We start from the raw sequence: 18,693 nt of genomic DNA on the forward strand, positions 1-18,693 counted from the left end.
TACCGTTTACACTCCATCGTCATCTGCCGTTACCAGGGCAGACATGATGCAACTTATTGCTCAGCTACCTGCAGCATTTTTGTTAACTGGAGACTTCAATGCCCACCATCCCCTTTGGGGCTCTCCAGCATCCTGCCCGAGGGGCTCCCTGTTAGCAGACCTTTTCAACCAGCTCAATCTTGTCTGCCTCAATACTGGCGCCCCTACTTTTCTTTCGGACACATCTCACACCTATTCCCATTTAGACCTCTCTATATGTACTCCCCAACTTGCACGCCGGTTCGAGTGGTATGCACTTTCTGATACATATTCGAGCGACCACTTCCCGTGTGTTATCCATCTCCTGCAGCATACCCCCTCTCCGTGCTCATCTAGTTGGACCATCTCCAAAGCAGTCTGGGGGCTCTTCTCTTCCAGGGCGACCTTTCAGGATCAAACCTTCACAAGCTGCGATCGTCAGGTCGCACACCTCACGGAAGTCATTCTCGCTGCTGCTGAATATTCCATCCCTCACCCTACTTCTTCTCCACGTCGCGTACCGGTCCCCTGGTGGACCGCAGCATGTAGAGACGCTTTACGTGCTCGTCGACGTGCTTTACGCACCTTTAAACGCCACCCTACAGTGGCGAATTGTATCAATTATAAACGATTACGTGCACAGTGTCGTCGTATTATTAAAGAAAGCAAGAAAGCCAGCTGGGCTGCTTTCACAAGCACCTTCAACAGTTTTACTCCTCCTCCTGTTGTCTGGGGTAGCCTGCGCCGGCTATCTGGCACTAAGGTCCACTCACCAGTTTCTGGCTTGACGGTCGCGAATGACGTCCTTGTGGCCCCTGAGGATGTCTCCAATGCCTTCGGCCGCTTTTTCGCCGAGGTTTCGAGCTCCGCTCATTACCACCCTGCCTTCCTCCCCCGCAAACAGGCAGAGGAGGCTAGGCCACCTAACTTCCGCTCCTCGAATCGTGAAAGTTATAATGCCCCATTCACCATGCGGGAACTCGAAAACGCACTTGGCTTGGCCGATCACGGTCCTCCGCTCCAGGGCCTGATTCTATTCATATTCAGATGCTGAAGAACCTTTCTCCTACGGGTAAAGATTTTCTTCTTCGTACTTACAATCGCATTTGGATTGAGGGACATGTTCCCGCATGCTGGCGCGAGTCTATTGTTGTCCCGATTCCTAAGCCGGGGAAGGACAAGCACTTGCCTTCCAGTTATCGACCCATCTCGCTTACCAGCTGTGTCTGTAAAGTGATGGAGCGATTGGTTAACTCTCGATTGGTTTGGCTGCTCGAGTCTCGACGCCTACTTACCAATGTACAATGTGGATTTCGTAGGCGCCGGTCTGCTGTTGACCATCTGGTTACCTTGTCGACCTTCATTATGAATAACTTCTTGCGGAAGCGCCCGACCGCGGCTGTGTTCTTTGATTTGGAGAAGGCTTACGACACCTGTTGGAGGGCGGGCATTCTCCGCACCATGCATACATGGGGCCTTCGCGGTCGCCTCCCTCTTTTTATTCGTTCCTTTTTAATGGATCGACAGTTCAGGGTACGTGTGGGTTCTGTCCTGTCAGACACCTTTCGCCAGGAGAATGGGGTTCCACAGGGCTCAGTTTTGAGCGTCGCTCTCTTCGCCATAGCGATCAATCCAATAATGGATTGCCTCCCAGCTGATGTATCAGGCTCCCTTTTCGTGGACGATTTTACCATCTATTGCAGCGCGCAGTGTACACGTGTCCTGGAGCGCTGTCTTCAGCGTTCTCTTGACCGTCTTTACTCCTGGAGTGTCGCCAAGGGCTTCCGTTTTTCTGCCGAGAAGACGGCCTGTATTAACTTCTGGCGCTACAAAGAGTTTCTCCCACCGTCCTTACGACTCGGTCCCGTTGCTCTCCCAATCGTGGAGACAACAAAATTTTTAGGTCTTACATTTGACAGGAAACTTAGCTGGTCTCCACATGTGTCATATTTGGCTGCCCGTTGTACCCGTTCTTTAAATGTCCTCCGTGTTCTCAGTGGTATGTCGTGAGGAGCGGATCGAACCGTCCTGCTTCGTCTATATCGGTCGATCTTCCGCTCCAAGCTGGATTATGGGAGCTTCGTATACTCCACTGCACGGCCATCCATCTTACGCCGCCTCAACTCCATACAACATTGGGGTTTACGACTTGCGATCGGAGCGTTTTATACTAGTCCCGTCGAGAGTCTTCATGCTGACGCTGGCGAATTGCCACTCATCTGCCGGCGCGATATACTGCTTTGTCGGTATGCCTGTCGGCTACTGTCAGTGCCCGACCACCCGTCTTATCGTTCCTTTTTTGACGACTCTCTCGACCGTCAATACGGGTTGTATGTCTCTGCCCTGCTACCCCCTGGAGTTCGCTTTCGTCGCCTCCTTCAACACCTTAATTTTTCACTCCCTGCAACCTTTCGAGTGGGCGAGAGCCACACGCCACCTTGGCTCCAGTCTCAGGTCCGCGTTCACCTTGACCTCAGCTCGCTCCCAAAAGAGGTTACCCCCGGTTCGGTCTACCACTCCCGTTTTGTTGAACTTCGTTCGAAGTTCATCAATATGACCTTCATTTATACAGATGGCTCAAAGACCAATGACGGGGTCGGGTGTTCTTTTATTGTCGGGGTACAAAGTTTCAAATATCGGCTCCATGGCCATTGTTCGGTCTTCACAGCTGAGCTCTTTGCCCTCTACCAGGCTGTTCTTTACATCTGCCGCCACCGACATTCTGCTTATGTCATCTGCTCCGATTGCCTGAGCGCCATCCAGAGCCTCAGTGATCCGTATCCGGTTCACCCTTTCGTGCACCGGATCCAACGCTCTCTTCAGCAGCAGGTGGACGTCGGTTCTCCGGTTAGCTTTATGTGAGTCCCTGGCCATGTCGGTATCCCTGGGAACGAAGCTGCAGATACCGCGGCCAAGGCTGCGGTCCTCCAGCCTCGGACAGCTTCTTGTTGTGTCCCTTCGTCGGATTGTAGCAGGGTAATTTGTCGGCGCATTTTATCGCTGTGGCATGCCGATAGGGCTGCACTTACAGACAACAAGCTTCGGGCCTTGAAACCTGTTCCCGCGGCTTGGACGTCCTCCTCCCGCCCTTCTCGGCGGGAGGAGGTCGTTTTGGCCCGGTTACGCATTGGACACTGCCGGTTCAGCCATCGCCATCTGCTGACGGCTGCGCCGGCGCCGTTCTGCCCATGTGGGCAATTGCTGACGGTCCGCCACATTTTAGTGTCCTGTCCGGATTTTAACACACTGCGTCTAGATCTTAACCTGCCATGTACTCTATATGCCATTTTAGCGGATGACCCACGAGCAGCTGCTCGCGTTCTTCGTTTTATCAATTTGACAAACCTCTCTAAGGACATTTGATGATGCTGTTTTTTAATCCTTTGCCTGTCAGTCTGTCTTTTATCGTGTTTTCCCTTTTAGTTGTTGTTTTAAACTTGTGCCTCGCGGTGCATTCTTAACGTAGTCAGGGCGCTAATGACCATTGAAGTTGTGCGCCCTAAAACCACAAAAAAAAAATCATAGTATACTTACCTTTTTTTCTTTTCTGGACATTTAAACCAAGTTGCCAATCTTTCCATCACTTGAAAACGTCATAAAGATCTGACTGAAGATTTGTGCAGCGTTTTTCAGACTCTACAACTTCATTGGTAACCGCGTAATCTGTGAGACGTCTGACGTAATTATTTTGTCTGCAAGATCACTAATATAAACATAAACAGCGAAGATACCAACACACTCCCCTGTGGCACACCCCAAATTATTAGTGCACTTGTCGACGGCTCTTCATCCAAGACATCATGCTGCGCCATCTGTATCTATATGTCTTCAATCCAGTCACAAATTTCACTTGATATCCCATACGGCTGTCCTTCGAGTAATAAGCATAGCTTTGTTAGTGATTCAGATGCTTCCGAAAAGCAAGAAATTACTTTAGTTAGTACGGTGTAAAAACAAGATGGCTGATGTAGCTGTGAGAGCCAATATGGAAAAACTAAATTTGGATTTCCTTTCTGGGACTGTCTGGTACTGACGTCCACGCTGGACAACTTCAATCATATGAGCGTTTGGTTCATTGACGGACATAAAACTAGATCAGTTTTCATAGTAGTAGTAGTAGTACATCTAATTGTCTTCCAGTTTCAAGTAATGAATTAGTGCGTTATGTGCCGTCTTGTTAGGCTAGAAACTGTTGTAACAGTTACTCTACTTTCTATATGGTGAACTGCTGTTATTAATTTCTATGCACGAAAACATTCTGAAATGGGAGTCTCTCCTTGTTTCGCAAGTTCCGTTTATAATTCCTCTTGCTCTTTTCTGTACTTCTTAGTGGTTATTCATTACTTCATTATAGCGAAACCCCTAATGTTGAGGTGCATGTTAAGTTGCTTTATACTTTATACCATATACCATAAAATTGGGATTTCACCTGTGCTAGTGTTTAGTTGACCTAAACTCCTCTGTGTGCGCTGTAGTTTCGCGATCCCTACCTAAACACTATCACGTGCTATCTGTTAAGTCAGTGTATTAACTCTCCTGCAATAGTTTTACTATTAAGAAAGAGACTCAGTACTGTAGTTACGTCTGCTTTATGCACGGATGAACCGCACATAAATTTGAAGCACGTTCTCGCGTCAGTAGTAAATACTTTGAACCAACAGTTGCCAGACAGGTACATGTGGTAAACATCCCATGTTACACGAGACACGGTTTAATGTCTTGACAAGCCAACGTATACCTGCGCGGCGGATACCCAATTACATGCCACAACGGAGGAAAGGAACCTAGTGCGAGGTCGGGTCGCGTGCGTGATCAGGCAGGTAGCGGTATCGGGGACAGGCCCTGCTGATTGATGAACGCGGGAGAGCAGGTGCGGCCCAGAGAAACTTGCCCGGGCACGCACTTAAACGGGTCCGCTTCCGCGATACCGCAGGCTGCGGCGCCGACTCACTGCGAAACCGGGTCGCTCTCCCGCGCTGCGCTGCGAGGGTGCGGGCGGCGCGCAGCGCTGACGTCCGGGCTTAAGATGTGTGGGTTTGGGGTTACCGCTTCCCTGTCTCCAAATAACAGCTGTCCTAACCCTGTGGCAACATCGTAGGTGGAACCTACACAGGTGTTCCAGCCGTATGAAGTTACAGAGTAAGGTACAGGGGGAAAGCCACAAACACGCAGCACGACAGCGGTAAATCACTGGAATTTTACCGGATGTGTCTCGTAAGAGTCGTCAGACGTATTTACTCTGCTGTTTCGGCAGCTATTTGTAATTTACTTTTGGCAGTGCCTGGCTGGAGTCAGCTCAAGTAAATGCTGCTCACGATGTCTATAATCCGAAGCCCAGCGTCTCTGGAAAACGTTCGTTTGTTTCCCGGTACAAACAAATCTATTTTTAAAGCGCAATTTTGCATGGCCACTAGATGAGCGATCCGAAATAAGTTACTGCGAAATTAATTTATGCGATACGTGTTAACAGGAACAGTAAAACGAGAAAAACTTGATCCGTGGTATGTAACGTTCTGCCCTGCGCTGTTTGCTACCGCAATGCATCATCAGCGAATACACACGGGCTGCTAGAATACTGGTTATTGTTCGTCTCTTACTGTCATTCAGCTAAACCGAATGAGATGACGAAAGTCGTGAAATACCTACTAATATCCTGTCGGCGGACCACTTTTTGCCCGGCGTAGTGCTGCAGCTCGACGTGGCATGGACTCAATTGGTCGTTGGAAGCCCGCTGCAGAAATAGTGAGACATGCTGGCTCTATAGCTGTCCGTAATTCCAAAAGTGTTCCAGTGGAGTATGTTGTGCACAAACTGACCTCTCGATTGTCTCAGAAAAGTTCAATAGGAGTCATATCGGGCGATTTGGGCGGCCAAATCATTCGCTCGAACTGCCCAGATTGTTCTTCAAACCAATCCCGACCAATCGTGGACCAGTGACTTGGCGCTTTGTCTTCCACAACAATTCCATGGTTGTTTGAGAACATTAAGTCAATGAATGGCTGCAAGTGGTCTCCAAGCAGCCGAAAATAACTGTTTACAGTCCGTGATCGGTTCAGTTGGGCCACAGAATTCAGTCCATTCCATGTAAAAACATAGCCGACACAATAATGGAGCCGCTACCAGCTTGCATAACTCCATGTTGACAACTTGGGTCCATGGCTTCGTGGAGTCTGCGCCACACTCGAACCCGCCGCCAGCTCTTACCAACTGAAATCTGGACTCATCTGACCAGGCCACGGTTTTCCAGTCATCTACGGTCCAACCGATGTAGTCCCAGAAGAGGCGCTGCAGGCGATGCCCTGTTGCTAGCAAAGGCACTCCCGTGGGTCGTCTGCTGCCATAGCTCGTAAACACCAAATTTCATAGCACTGTTCTAACCGATACGTTCGTCGTACGTCCCACATTGACTCCTGCAGTTACACAGTACTGCTTGTCTGTTAGCACTGACAACACACGCCCTGGGTCGTTAAGTGAAGCCAGACGGCCATTGAGTCGTCCGTGGTGAGAGGTAATGCCTTATCCTGAAATTTGGTATTCTGGGCACACTCTCGCCACTGTTTATGTCGGAATATTGAATCCCCCAACGATTTCTGAAACTGACTGTCCCAAGCGTCTTGCTCCAATTTCATTTCACTCTAGGGGCTAGCGTTGCTGCTTCTGGATCACGGGTTCCCGGGTTCGATTCCCGGCCGGGTGTAGTGATCCCTCGATCACTACCAGCCGTGACCTGAAGCCATACCTGATGGCTTGCCACACCATGACGTCAGGAGAATCAATGCTGTGCTTCTAGAAAATATTGGAAGGAAAGGACCTCTTCCCAGGTCGACGCCATACCCTCCAGCGATGGTCATCCGGTATAGTTAAGAACCGTGAATGACGTCATTCATCAGCAGTTAACACTTCCCAGTCACAGCGCTACACCAGACGCATGTGTTGTGTTAATGGCAGCCTGCACATGGGATTGTATTGCTCGCTGCTGCTAGTCTCCGACAAATGGTGTGGGATGACCCAAATTGCAGGAACTCGATGACTTGTTTCCAGACGGCAGGTGCAGTTGCGAACGGGTTACAGTGTGCTTGTTGTACAGAACGACAATCATCCCTTCTTGTTGTCAGACACAGTCAGCCGTAATCTTGACGATGAGCGCTTGCCCTCATGTCCCCGTGCAGCCCCCAACATCGGACCACTGTCTCAGCCGAATACTGTACAAATCTGGATATTGCACAATTCGACCACCCAAATTCAGATTCACAATGAGGTCCCATTCAAAACAAGTCAGAAGTTGATAACGCTGTCTGACCAAAGTACGCGGCATCTACGTGCTCTTCAGTAATCACATGCAGGGTGCGTCAAAAAAATGTACACACACTTTGAAGCGTCATAGAAATTTTATTTCCCGTTCTACAATGTTAAATTTCTGGAAATGGAAAGCTTAAAGTCCAATTGGAAAAATAAATGTACTTTGCAAATGAGACTATTGTTCAAACTGGTGGCCTTCAGCATCAATACATTTCTGAGTACGAGTCACCACTCATTCCGTACATAGTAGCAAAGTGTCCAATGAGATTTCTGCGCACACCGCCTGAATCTCATTCCAAAGTGTGTCCAGGTTACGTGGTTTATGTTTGTACACCTCATCTTTTACTGTGCCCCATAAGAAGAAATCCAGAGGCGTGAGGTCTGGAGAGCGTGCAGGAAACTAGATTGGTCCCCTGCGTCCTATCCACTGGCCTGGCACATTGTGATCCAGGTATGCTCGTACGTCCCTATAATAGTGCGGCGGGGCGCCATTTTGTTGGAAGTAAAACTCATCATTACCGTATAATGCACGAATGGCAGGGAATATGGAGTCAGCAGGCATTGTTAGGTACGTTTGCAGAAAAACCACACCACACATTTACACCAGGCAAATTCACAGCCTTTTCAACTGTAATGTGAGGATTATCTTTAGCCCAGTACACACGATTGTGCCTATTGACAGTTCCATTGAGTTTGAATTGGGCTTCATCAGACCAAATTATGCTACCCATAAATCCCGGTTCACGTCTCACCATCTCCTGAACCCATTCACAAAATTCTAACCTTCGATCTGGATCGTCGTTACTTAGCCGTTGCACCAGCCTTGGAATGTACACACGATACTTGCCCTTCTTCAGAATGCGTAGCACACTGCTAGCACTTACATTACTCTCACGTGCCGCTTGCCTTGAAGATTTTTGAGGCGAACGCTGAAACAGTTCCAAGACCGCAGTTGTGGAATCCTCACTTGTAGCTGTACGAGGTCACCCTGATCGACCATTAAGTACATCACACACTGTTCCACGAATTTAGAATTTGTCTCGTAGACGTGTAATTGTTAACCTTGAAGGTGGTTCTGTACCATACTCACTTCTCCACTGTCTTCGAACCGCAGCTACAGTCTCAAACTTCTAGTACCACTTCATTATCTGCTTCCGAGCTTCAAAGCTCAAACGCACGTCCGCCATGTTGCAGTTACTTCCTTGCCACTGCTGCCACCTGTTGAAGAAACATAACATTACTTTCTCACAGATATTTAACCTTGTAGGACGGGAAATAAATTGTCTATGACAGTTCAAAGTGTGTATACATTTTTTTGACGCACCCTGTATCATTTGACGCAATTATGTACCCTAACAAGAATGGTAACATCACTAATCACGAGCTACTCTAATATATTTTGGTGGCCGTTGTAACTGTCATAGAAAATTGCAATATACTAACTGAATTGAAACTAAAAATATCAGCAGCCGGCTCAGCACCCAAGAAACGAAAATTGGAGTGAGAGGAGAGATTTTTGTATTGCAGGAGACAGTGTTGTGGTAGATTTATGATGTGAGACCGACGTTTCGTGTTGCAGGTTGTGGGCGTGAACCAGTACCTGGTGAAGCCTCGGACGGCGGACATCAACGAGAATGTGCTGTCGGAGCAGCTGGTGCAGGAGACGAGGCTCACGGAGGAGCTCGTCAAGAGCGGCCAGCCGCTGGAGGCCGCCATCCAGGCGGTGAGTGCGCCACGTGCTGCTGCGTATTCTAAGACTCAAAGAACAAGCTGCAATAGAGTAATATATTTTTAAAAACAGTTTACACGAAAAATAACGTTAATAATATTATCTGTACATCAATTATGGATGTTTGCGTTTACATTTGCTCTGGTTCTTACGTTCAGCTGGAAGTGACAACCACATTGCGTCTGTAGTAAAGTCTCTCTGTCATATCTAGGTAGGTATAATAGTTCTTGTAGTTACGAATCGTAAAAATTTGTTTGTCATATATTTTGATAGTTGAGTCTTGACAGTCTTTACTAAGATACTAGATGTTTACAGAGAATATGTAGCATACTACAGATGATTGACATCATACTAAAGAAGTGTCAAAACTGAAATGTCAAAATGTCTCAAAACGTATTTTCACGTTTCGTAACTACAAGAACTATTATACTTACCGAGATATGACAGACTTTACTGTAGATGGAATACGGTCGTCGCTTCCAACTAAGGGTAAGTAACAGCGCAAATGTAAACGTGAAACAGCCATAATTTATGTGCATTTAATCTTACTGATATTATTTCGCAGGTCACCTGAGAATGGCAATAGGCCGATACAGACCTGTCGCGTAAGATATTAAAAAGACATATTACCTTATTGCAACTCCTTTCGAGCATTCATTTCCATAATGTCATGTACCGAATTTTACTAAGCTGCGGGTCCAACAGAATGTGAAACGTAGTTCATGTTCAGAGCTTTTCAATGTCATTGCTCGCACTCGGCCGTTGTAATGAACCAAAGGCAGAAGCTGAAAATGTGTACCGGACCAGACTCCAACCCAGATCTGACGCATAACGCGAGCCGTCGCCCTAACCACTTCTGCCATCCGAGCACAGCTTCCCATCCTACCCAAATTCCCAGCCTTCTGTACGCTACTAGCGTATCGTCACCTGCCCGTGAATCCCTTTCTCGCCACTTCGGTTTCGTGCACGAGATGGGGGCTTGGTGTAACGCTACGCTAATAGTGTGCAGCAGTCTGGGAGTTTGGGTAGGATGGGAAGCGTGCTCGTGTGGCAGAGTTGTCCAAAAGAACAGATGCCAAGACATTCACATACAAGTGTATAGTTGATGTTCTTCCGACCCGTCAACACTTCAACTTCGTCTGAGACTTCATACAATTCTATAATCGTTAATTTTGTGAACATGGGTAGGTTGAGGAAGAGTGTGGCAAAAACGGAAAATTTTCAGTTATTTGTTTCAGAAGTTGTAAAATTTAGTTATTAAGTCGCTTCATTGCTCCACTGGTTTCTGCGCCAGCAGTTACACAAGAAATTAATACTTTCCAACGTTCGCATACCAAAGGATTAGTTCTCAAGTAATCGCACTGCCCACTTTCGGTCAGCATGTAATTCATAGCTCTGTCCGATCCATGAAACGCCAAAGTATTCTTTTGTAAACTCATGTCGTCTAAGTTTTACGAAACCAAAAATATTCTTCTGAGGTCTATAATTTCCCGAAATTAAATAATTTTATATGCATCTAACCATCCGATTAAACTTCCATAATAGCCACACTGGAATAATAGTTTTGGATTCATAAGGTAATACGCATCATTAAATGAATATTAGTTATTTTCCATAAAATACTTTCATGTCGTCATGGTATACAAAGATAGGGCACGTAAAAAATGCCTCAACTCAGTCCGTAAAGACGTACTTGTCACGAGTGTTCGAGAGGAGCCTGAAAACAACTCTAAAGACGTACATGGTATTGAGTTTTTATTCATTGATTTCACTGTCGAGCACAATCAAATCAGAACTTATACAGCTTCGAGCTTCTATTTGCTTGGATGGACGACGAATAACTGGATACTGTATCCGGTGGTACGATAAACTCGTTAGCCCACGCGAGGCATAGTGGGTCAACGGTCGCTAGACCTCCGCCGTTTACGCGTAACAAATAAAAGTAATCAGCACTTCGTAGTTTATACTAAGCAAAAATATTATGACACACAAATTAGATTAGATACAGTACTATATGTCGTGTAGGCGGCGAATTTCAATGAGACAATGCAGAACTTCCGTATCACTACACTGTAAAAATTTGAATCACTAGCAGCTTAGTTTGGGTTTATCATTACCTCAAGGATGACAGGCACTTGAGTATTTGTGACCTTTTGTTCTCTTTTTCATTGTTGCTTTTGCACGTCCTAGACAAACAGGAAAAGAGAGACGCAAACCGCTGTCAAACACTGTTTCGTCCTCTTCCTTCATTCTGGTAATTTGTATAACTGATTCTGGTTTTCGTTTGCATTTAGCATCACAATTCCTCATTTTCCTGTATAATGTACTGGTTTCTATCTGTCAAAAACTCTTAGAGCCAATTGTACGTTTGAGTAAATTACTTCGCGTGATGGTAGGCAGTATATCGCTCGACTTTTTGGTACACTAAATACTTACCGAAAATCTAGGAAGTGTGTGTTGTTCGCAAATTCACGAGGGTTGGAACTTTTAATAGTGGGAAATGTTTATTTACAACTTATACAAAACAGGTAAACGTTTCAAAGTTTTAATGCCCTTCAGAGTAGTCACCAGAATTGTGTACAACCAGTTCTCAGTGATGTGGCACTCGTAGGATAGCTTTAGCAGCGCCAGTTGTGTTGATGGTTCGAGAGGAGTTGCCTGTTTCCCGAATCTCTGTAACAGTTCTGAAACGAATGCCATGGAGTGCTTCCTTCATCTTAGGAATCAAGTTCAAATTACAAGGGCTTAAGTCCTGGGACCGTGGTGTGGATTGCAGGTGTGTTCCAAAAGTGAACAGCTTAGAGAAAGAAGCGGTGACACTTCCTGCAGGATCCGCCCATCATTTTGTAGGATAATGCCCGGTCTCATGTGGCACCAACTTGGCGACTGATTTGGTCGATCGAAGGGGCTTGATTCCTGAGATGAAGGAACCATTTTATGGAATTCTTTTCAGAACTGTTACAGAGATTTGTCAGGCAGTAGACCTCTCCACTCGATTTATCAACACATCGGGCGCTGCTAAATGTGTCCTACGGCTTCCACATTGCCGACAAGGAGTTATACACAATGCTGGTGACAACTCTCAAGGACAGGAAAACTTTGATTCATGTCTGCTTTGTGTAAGTCGTAAATAAATATTTGCCACTATTAAAGTTCCAACCCTCATATTTCCCTTGCGCCCAGTTTCATGCGTCACCGAGAAAGATTTGAGCAGTACCGTAACGAAGAACCACTCGCACGATTTTCTGGAACATATTCTCGTATGCCAAATTGATTATATCGAAATCGTTCATTTGCTTTCCCAACAGTCCAGAACTGGTAATACCCTCTGTTCCACTGCCCGTTAGCCTTGTTTTTTGCTGAAAAGAGCCTGACTCGGCAATGGATCTGATAACTCGTTCTTAGGATGGAGACTGAAAAGAATTAATAGTTAAAGAGAACTTATATGGGAACAGTCCTTTTCCTATAACTTTATTTTCTTGTTTTCCGGAAAATTACGGAGCATTTAACGGGAAAAATAATTTTAACCCGTGCGTGAAGAGTTCGGTTAGTTTTATCTTGGCCCAAAATTATTAGTCGCACATTTATAAGAATTTTTTATGTAGTTGAGTAGTTACGAGATGGATCCAGTGTAGAACCTCTCACTATCCGCCTTACAAGATGACTTGTGTACATATTACCGTGGGATAATGACACGTGTGGTACGAGCTAGCGAGCCGCCAGTTTTTGATAACTTTATTCCATCTTAATTCCATTTGGACTTAGTAGTACATTTTTTTTCTCTTTCTTTTCAAAACTAGACATGCTCTGTGATTCTGCAAAAGCGATGGTACACATAATTGGCTTAAAATTTGCGCCTCTTTTACCATTCGTATGCGGGGAAGTTACAAGTATTGTTTCCCGGAAGTTTGCTATGCAAGAGATGGAAAATAAGCGTAAGCCAGCCATATCTGCATAACAAGGTGTGTGTGTGTGTGTGTGTGTGTGTGTGTGTGTGTGTGTGTGTGTGTGTACACACACACACACACACACACACACACACACACACACACACACAGAGAGATGCCTGCAATGTTGCGACGTGGTCTTGTCACATAAAATTTAAGAATATGCCGACTCCTGAATGAACGTTGAGCGAGTGCCAAAGTACTTGTGCTTTCATCTTTTTTGTATTTGTGGTATTTACCAACAGATCGAGACACCGTTCAATGAAGATGCCCTTGACCTTTGTCCCATGTTGCAAGACGTGTACTCGCAGCCTCGTGATGCTGTATCCACGTCGACGACATCCGATTATTTTGAGAAACTTTGTGTTCAAGTTCCAGTAGGCCTATAGCATAGAGTTGGAAATCCAGGAAATAAAAACGGGAGTGTCACTGATCTGAGGAGAAATTATATTTAGGCTGTGAAAGCTGTCCCAGGGCCTTGTAGCTATCCTTCGTTTTCGGTTTAGGGATACACGCGACATTCTGGTCAGGCGGAACAGGTTTTTGACACGGTCTCCTGTCCCTAACAGGTGTTCGACAAGTAACTGACGGAACATAACGCCGGTATACGTCCGTTGTGATTTCTAATCAGGTTGCAGAGGAATGTTTGTTCATAGGCTACGTGCCCTAAAGTGTTACTGAGCAGTTCGCTCTGTTGTGGAACATGAAGTAGTTGCTTTGTCAGTATTTGTCATAAGTTTGCTCTTCTAGAAGATTAAAATTGTTTTGAGTCCGTCGTGTTACACACGTGAGACTGTCGATAGAAATGAATGTGCTAAGAAATAGTGCACCCTAGACAGACCTGCTCGAGTAACCAATGTTACCAGTAGCTACTCGGTAGCGTCAGTTTCAATAAAATCGTTTTGGGTATTAGACCGTATCATTACGGAACACCAACACAACCATGAAACCGACGTTTCGACCATCTTTGCAGCGTTTCTCTTCAGGGCGATTACTTCATACCATGTTTTTATTTGATTGCTGTCTTCTGTCTGTCTGTTCGGTAGCTATTATGCAATTCATTTTAAACTAACTTTTGGGGACTTGAAACTTTCAACATAACTCATAAGTGAAAGAAATGCAATAGTAACTCGCTTTCTTGTGTGGTGTGTGGCGGAGAATACTTAATGCTAGATATCGATTAAAGCAATTCACACATACAGTGCGCATAAGGACCCAGAAGATTCGAGAAATTAGGGCTCATACGGAAGCATATATGCAATCGTTTTTTCCCCTGCGCTCTTTTGCGACTGGAACAGGAAGGAAATGACTAGTAGTGGTACAGTGTACCCTCCACGACGCTCCTTACAGTGGCTTGCGGAGGATCTGTGTACATGTAGATTTAGACAAAAAGATTAAAAAATCAGAAAATCGTAATTTGAATAAATAATACTTTTTAATATAACGCGTTTTTAAAGCGGACTGAAAAGTACAAAATAATTTCTCCTTGTCCCGTACACGTTCCTAACCCCATACAAATAGCCCTGAAAAATAGTGCTTGTGGTTTTTTGATTGTTATGACAATACTTGTAAAATTCAAAACAAAGAAGTTGGGCGCACTTGCAGTAGATAATTTATGCCTGAATAGTACCCAAGTAACTGACAATTTAATTGTATTGCAAATAATACGAATTGTGTGATTTTTGTCAACGACAGCTATTCACTACACTCCTATTGTCTGTTGCATGCGCCTCACCTTTTTCGTTTTAAATTTTGGAAGCATTGTAATAGCAATTAAAAATCACACACACAAACTGCCAGGAATTTAGGAGTCCGTATGGGGCTAGGATAAATTACAATATACTTCTTAGTCTGTTTTAAAAACGCGTTACATTAAAAAGCTTTTTATTTAAATAATTGTTAGCGTTCTTTAATGTCGCAGCGTAACACCCAAAATTTTATTCAAATTATCAGCAGCTCCTCTTCCATTCCGTATGACTTCGGAGAAGTTCTAACTGCGCGGCAACAATTCCGGGTGAAGCCGCAGCGGAGGACATGGTTTGGCTTAACAGTAACTGGTGTTACTGGCGTTACATTTCCTTTTAGCAGAATACATTCTGTGTAAACTGTCCTTGTTTACAGTCTAAGTGTCACGGGAGAACCTCTGTGAAGTTAGAAACGAATAGAAGCGTAGCCTATCTTTTCCATTGTGACGGGGATGGTTTGTTGGTGGGGTGTTACTAGATCCGGATTTCAACTCAGGGTGTGATTTAACGTGGTTTGAAGTTTTTATGAATGTTAGGCGTCGTGTGTGTATCATAGCGGCTTGATATTTCAAATGAAACCAAGGCACCATCATCAGGTGATGTATAGTTGCCCGCTACGTTTGTTCCTCGGTTTAGATATTGGAGTAGTTGGTATATTCGTAGCACGCAAAGCGATAGCACCTCAGTACGTCAGATCAGATCACGAGATGATGGCGTCTAGATTTGCCATCGAAATATCGTGCCACTTTGACACTCAAGTCCAGTATCTGCGATACATCCTTCGCGTTGTTTAATTTCGGTGCTGCAGACCGAAATGGTCTTGTAAAAGGGGCGCTGTTGCTAGGAGAGATTTCCGGAAGACGTTCATAACTGCCTGGGAGTCAGGATACTTACTGTGCTAGCAACTTAAGGTATTTTCTGGTCTGAGCTATAGTGTGGCACTTCATAGAGTATCTCAAGATTTCTTGCGACGTCAAGGGGACGGTTTGATTGTACCCGTGGGAGAGAAACAAACCAAGTACTCTACAGGTTCAACGCTGACTGATTAATAAACTTGGTCCGGGGCATTTAATACGACAGTACACTGTTAACAGGGGCGGTGGCGGATAATTACAGATTAGTAAAGTAGCAATTGCCACTGAGCTCAACGGTTGCTCTGTTTTTCAGTAGAAAATCAGTAACAGCAGACTGGGTCGGTCAGGAAGTTCACAGGGACTTCGAACGTGGACTATTCATTAGATGTTACCTGAGTAACAAATCCACCATAGGCGCTTCAACACTTCCGAAGGTTCCCAGATCGATTATTGGTTTAGCTGTGATCGTTCCTTCATGTTTACACTTAACAAGCACATATCCAAGACAAGACTGACCCCATGTAGTAACGGACAGGGACCGTTGAGCATTGTGGAAGGTAGCTGAAAAAAATCGTATGAAATCAACGGAAGGAATCGTAAGTTCCAAAGTGCTAACAACAGTCCAGCTTGCGTAATGTGCGTAGGGAGTTAGAAAGAGTGGGGTACAATGATCGAGCGGCTCCCCATAAGCCACACGTTTGTGCGTTGAGTACTAAGCAGCCTAGCGTAGACTATGTTCAACAAAATGTGCTGTTCATATTCTAAAAGGCACTTTGCTCTTAGATAAAATAATACCAAAGAACTGAAAAAAATGTCTGTGACTGATTCTATCGGAATGATTAGGGGTTAACGCCCCATCGACAAATTCATTAGAGACGAAGCGCAGGCTCGGTCTGGAGAACGATGGCGAAATGAAATCGGTCCTGTCGAAGAAACCATCCCGCCACTTGTGCACAGTTTAGAGAAATCACGGAAAACCTAGGTGTGCCTGACCGAACAGTAATTTGAGCCTCTGTCATCCGAAAGTGGAGTCCCGTGTCTTGCTACCGCGCCACATCGTTCAGTCACAATTACGTAACGATTTACGGGTGTGACAACTAGCTGCGATTAGTTGTTTTCGCCAACGAAAAATGAATCACTGCTGATCATTTCCCGGAAAATAATCTGCGCTGGTGAAAGGTTGGACCCTCCCTTTCGTTTTGGTGTTTTTTTTTTTCATATACGTTGTGTATAGATCTGCCAGCTTGCCGTATATCGCAGTTTTGTTCGGAGGTTATGATGCTTTGTCTCAATTCGTTCATTTCCATCCGCTCCAATCATCCCCTTTTGAGTCGTTATTCTGCATAGTTTTTATCTTTGACTGCTTTGTTTCACGTTTGCTTGCTTCTCTGCTTGAGCTTGGAATTTGTTTGTTGTGGGGTCTCAGGCAGTAGCATACGTGCTTTTTGTTCTTATTAGATCTACGTCGCTATAGTTTCCACACTTTTTGGGTGTCTTCTTCTATCTTTGACTTTGCTTAATTCGTTGTGTGTTCTTTTAGCGAATTTCTTGATCGTCTCCTGTATGATGTCCGTCTCTATGGCCTAATGTTTTTCGTTAGGCTATTCTTGTCCAAGGAGAAGCGTCCAATACTCACCTAAGTACAGTTCTGGATAATTTGTAGGCCTATTATAACCATGTTTGTCTTCTGTGCTGCTGCCCAGCCGGCCGTTGTGGCCGAGCGGTTCTAGGCGCTTCAGTCCGGAACCGCTCGACCGATATGGTCGCAGGTTCGCATCCTGCCTCGCACATGGATGTGTGTGATGTCCTTAGGTTAGTTAGGTTTAATTAGTTCTAAGTTCTTGGGGACTGATGGCCTCAGATGTTAAGCCCCATAGTGCTCAGAGCCATTTTAACCATTTGTTGCTGCCCAGGATAGTACACTCGCATGTCATCGTGGACAGTACCGTTGTTTGATAGTGTGTCTGTTTAGTTCCCAGCTCCAGGTTCTTGCAAATGAAGAAAGAAATGGTGGCCTTAGCTATTGCTGGACGTTTCTTTCACTTTCAGATTCTACACTCCTGGAAATTGAAATAAGAACACCGTGAATTCATTGTCCCAGGAAGGGGAAACTTTATTGACACATTCCTGGGGTCAGATACATCACATGATCACACTGACAGAACCACAGGCACATAGACACAGGCAACAGAGCATGCACAATGTCGGCACTAGTACAGTGTATATCCACCTTTCGCAGCAATGCAGGCTGCTATTCTCCCATGGAGACGATCGTAGAGATGCTGGATGTAGTCCTGTGGAACGGCTTGCCATGCCATTTCCACCTGGCGCCTCAGTTGGACCAGCGTTCGTGCTGGACGTGCAGACCGCGTGAGATGACGCTTCATCCAGTCCCAAACATGCTCAATGGGGGACAGATCCGGAGATCTTGCTGGCCAGGGTAGTTGACTTACACCTTCTAGAGCACGTTGGGTGGCACGGGATACATGCGGACGTGCATTGTCCTGTTGGAACAGCAAGTTCCCTTGCCGGTCTAGGAATGGTAGAACGATGGGTTCGATGACGGTTTGGATGTACCGTGCACTATTCAGTGTCCCCTCGACGATCACCAGTGGTGTACGGTCAGTGTAGGAGATCGCTCCCCACACCATGATGCCGGGTGTTGGCCCTGTGTGCCTCGGTCGTATGCAGTCCTGATTGTGGCGCTCACCTGCACGGCGCCAAACACGCATACGACCATCATTGGCACCAAGGCAGAAGCGACTCTCATCGCTGAAGACGACACGTCTCCATTCGTCCCTCCATTCACGCCTGTCGCGACACCACTGGAGGCGGGCTGCACGATGTTGGGGCGTGAGCGGAAGACGGCCTAACGGTGTGCGGGACCGTAGCCCAGCTTCATGGAGACGGTTGCGAATGGTCCTCGCCGATACCCCAGGAGCAACAGTGTCCCTAATTTGCTGGGAAGTGGTGGTGCGGTCCCCTACGGCACTGCGTAGGATCCTACGGTCTTGGCGTGCATCCGTGCGTCGCTGCGGTCCGGTCCCAGGTCGACGGGCACGTGCACCTTCCGCCGACCACTGGCGACAACATCGATGTAC

At 45.9% G+C, this 18,693-nt stretch overlaps 1 protein-coding gene across 3 annotated transcripts in view; it reads left to right on the top strand.

The window, feature by feature from the left end:
* Positions 1-18,693, top strand: part of LOC126195328 (RNA-binding protein fusilli) — a 1,033,937-nt gene that overhangs the window by 721,984 nt on the left and 293,260 nt on the right. For all 3 annotated transcript variants that reach the window (XM_049933898.1, XM_049933895.1, XM_049933897.1), the window contains one exon: positions 8,897-9,040. In XM_049933898.1, coding sequence (XP_049789855.1) covers positions 8,897-9,040 — 144 coding nt within the window. The remainder of the gene's footprint in view (positions 1-8,896; positions 9,041-18,693) is intronic.

The sequence above is a fragment of the Schistocerca nitens genome, chromosome 7 (assembly GCF_023898315.1).
Source record: "Schistocerca nitens isolate TAMUIC-IGC-003100 chromosome 7, iqSchNite1.1, whole genome shotgun sequence".
In the NCBI taxonomy this organism is placed as follows: domain Eukaryota; kingdom Metazoa; phylum Arthropoda; class Insecta; order Orthoptera; family Acrididae; genus Schistocerca; species Schistocerca nitens.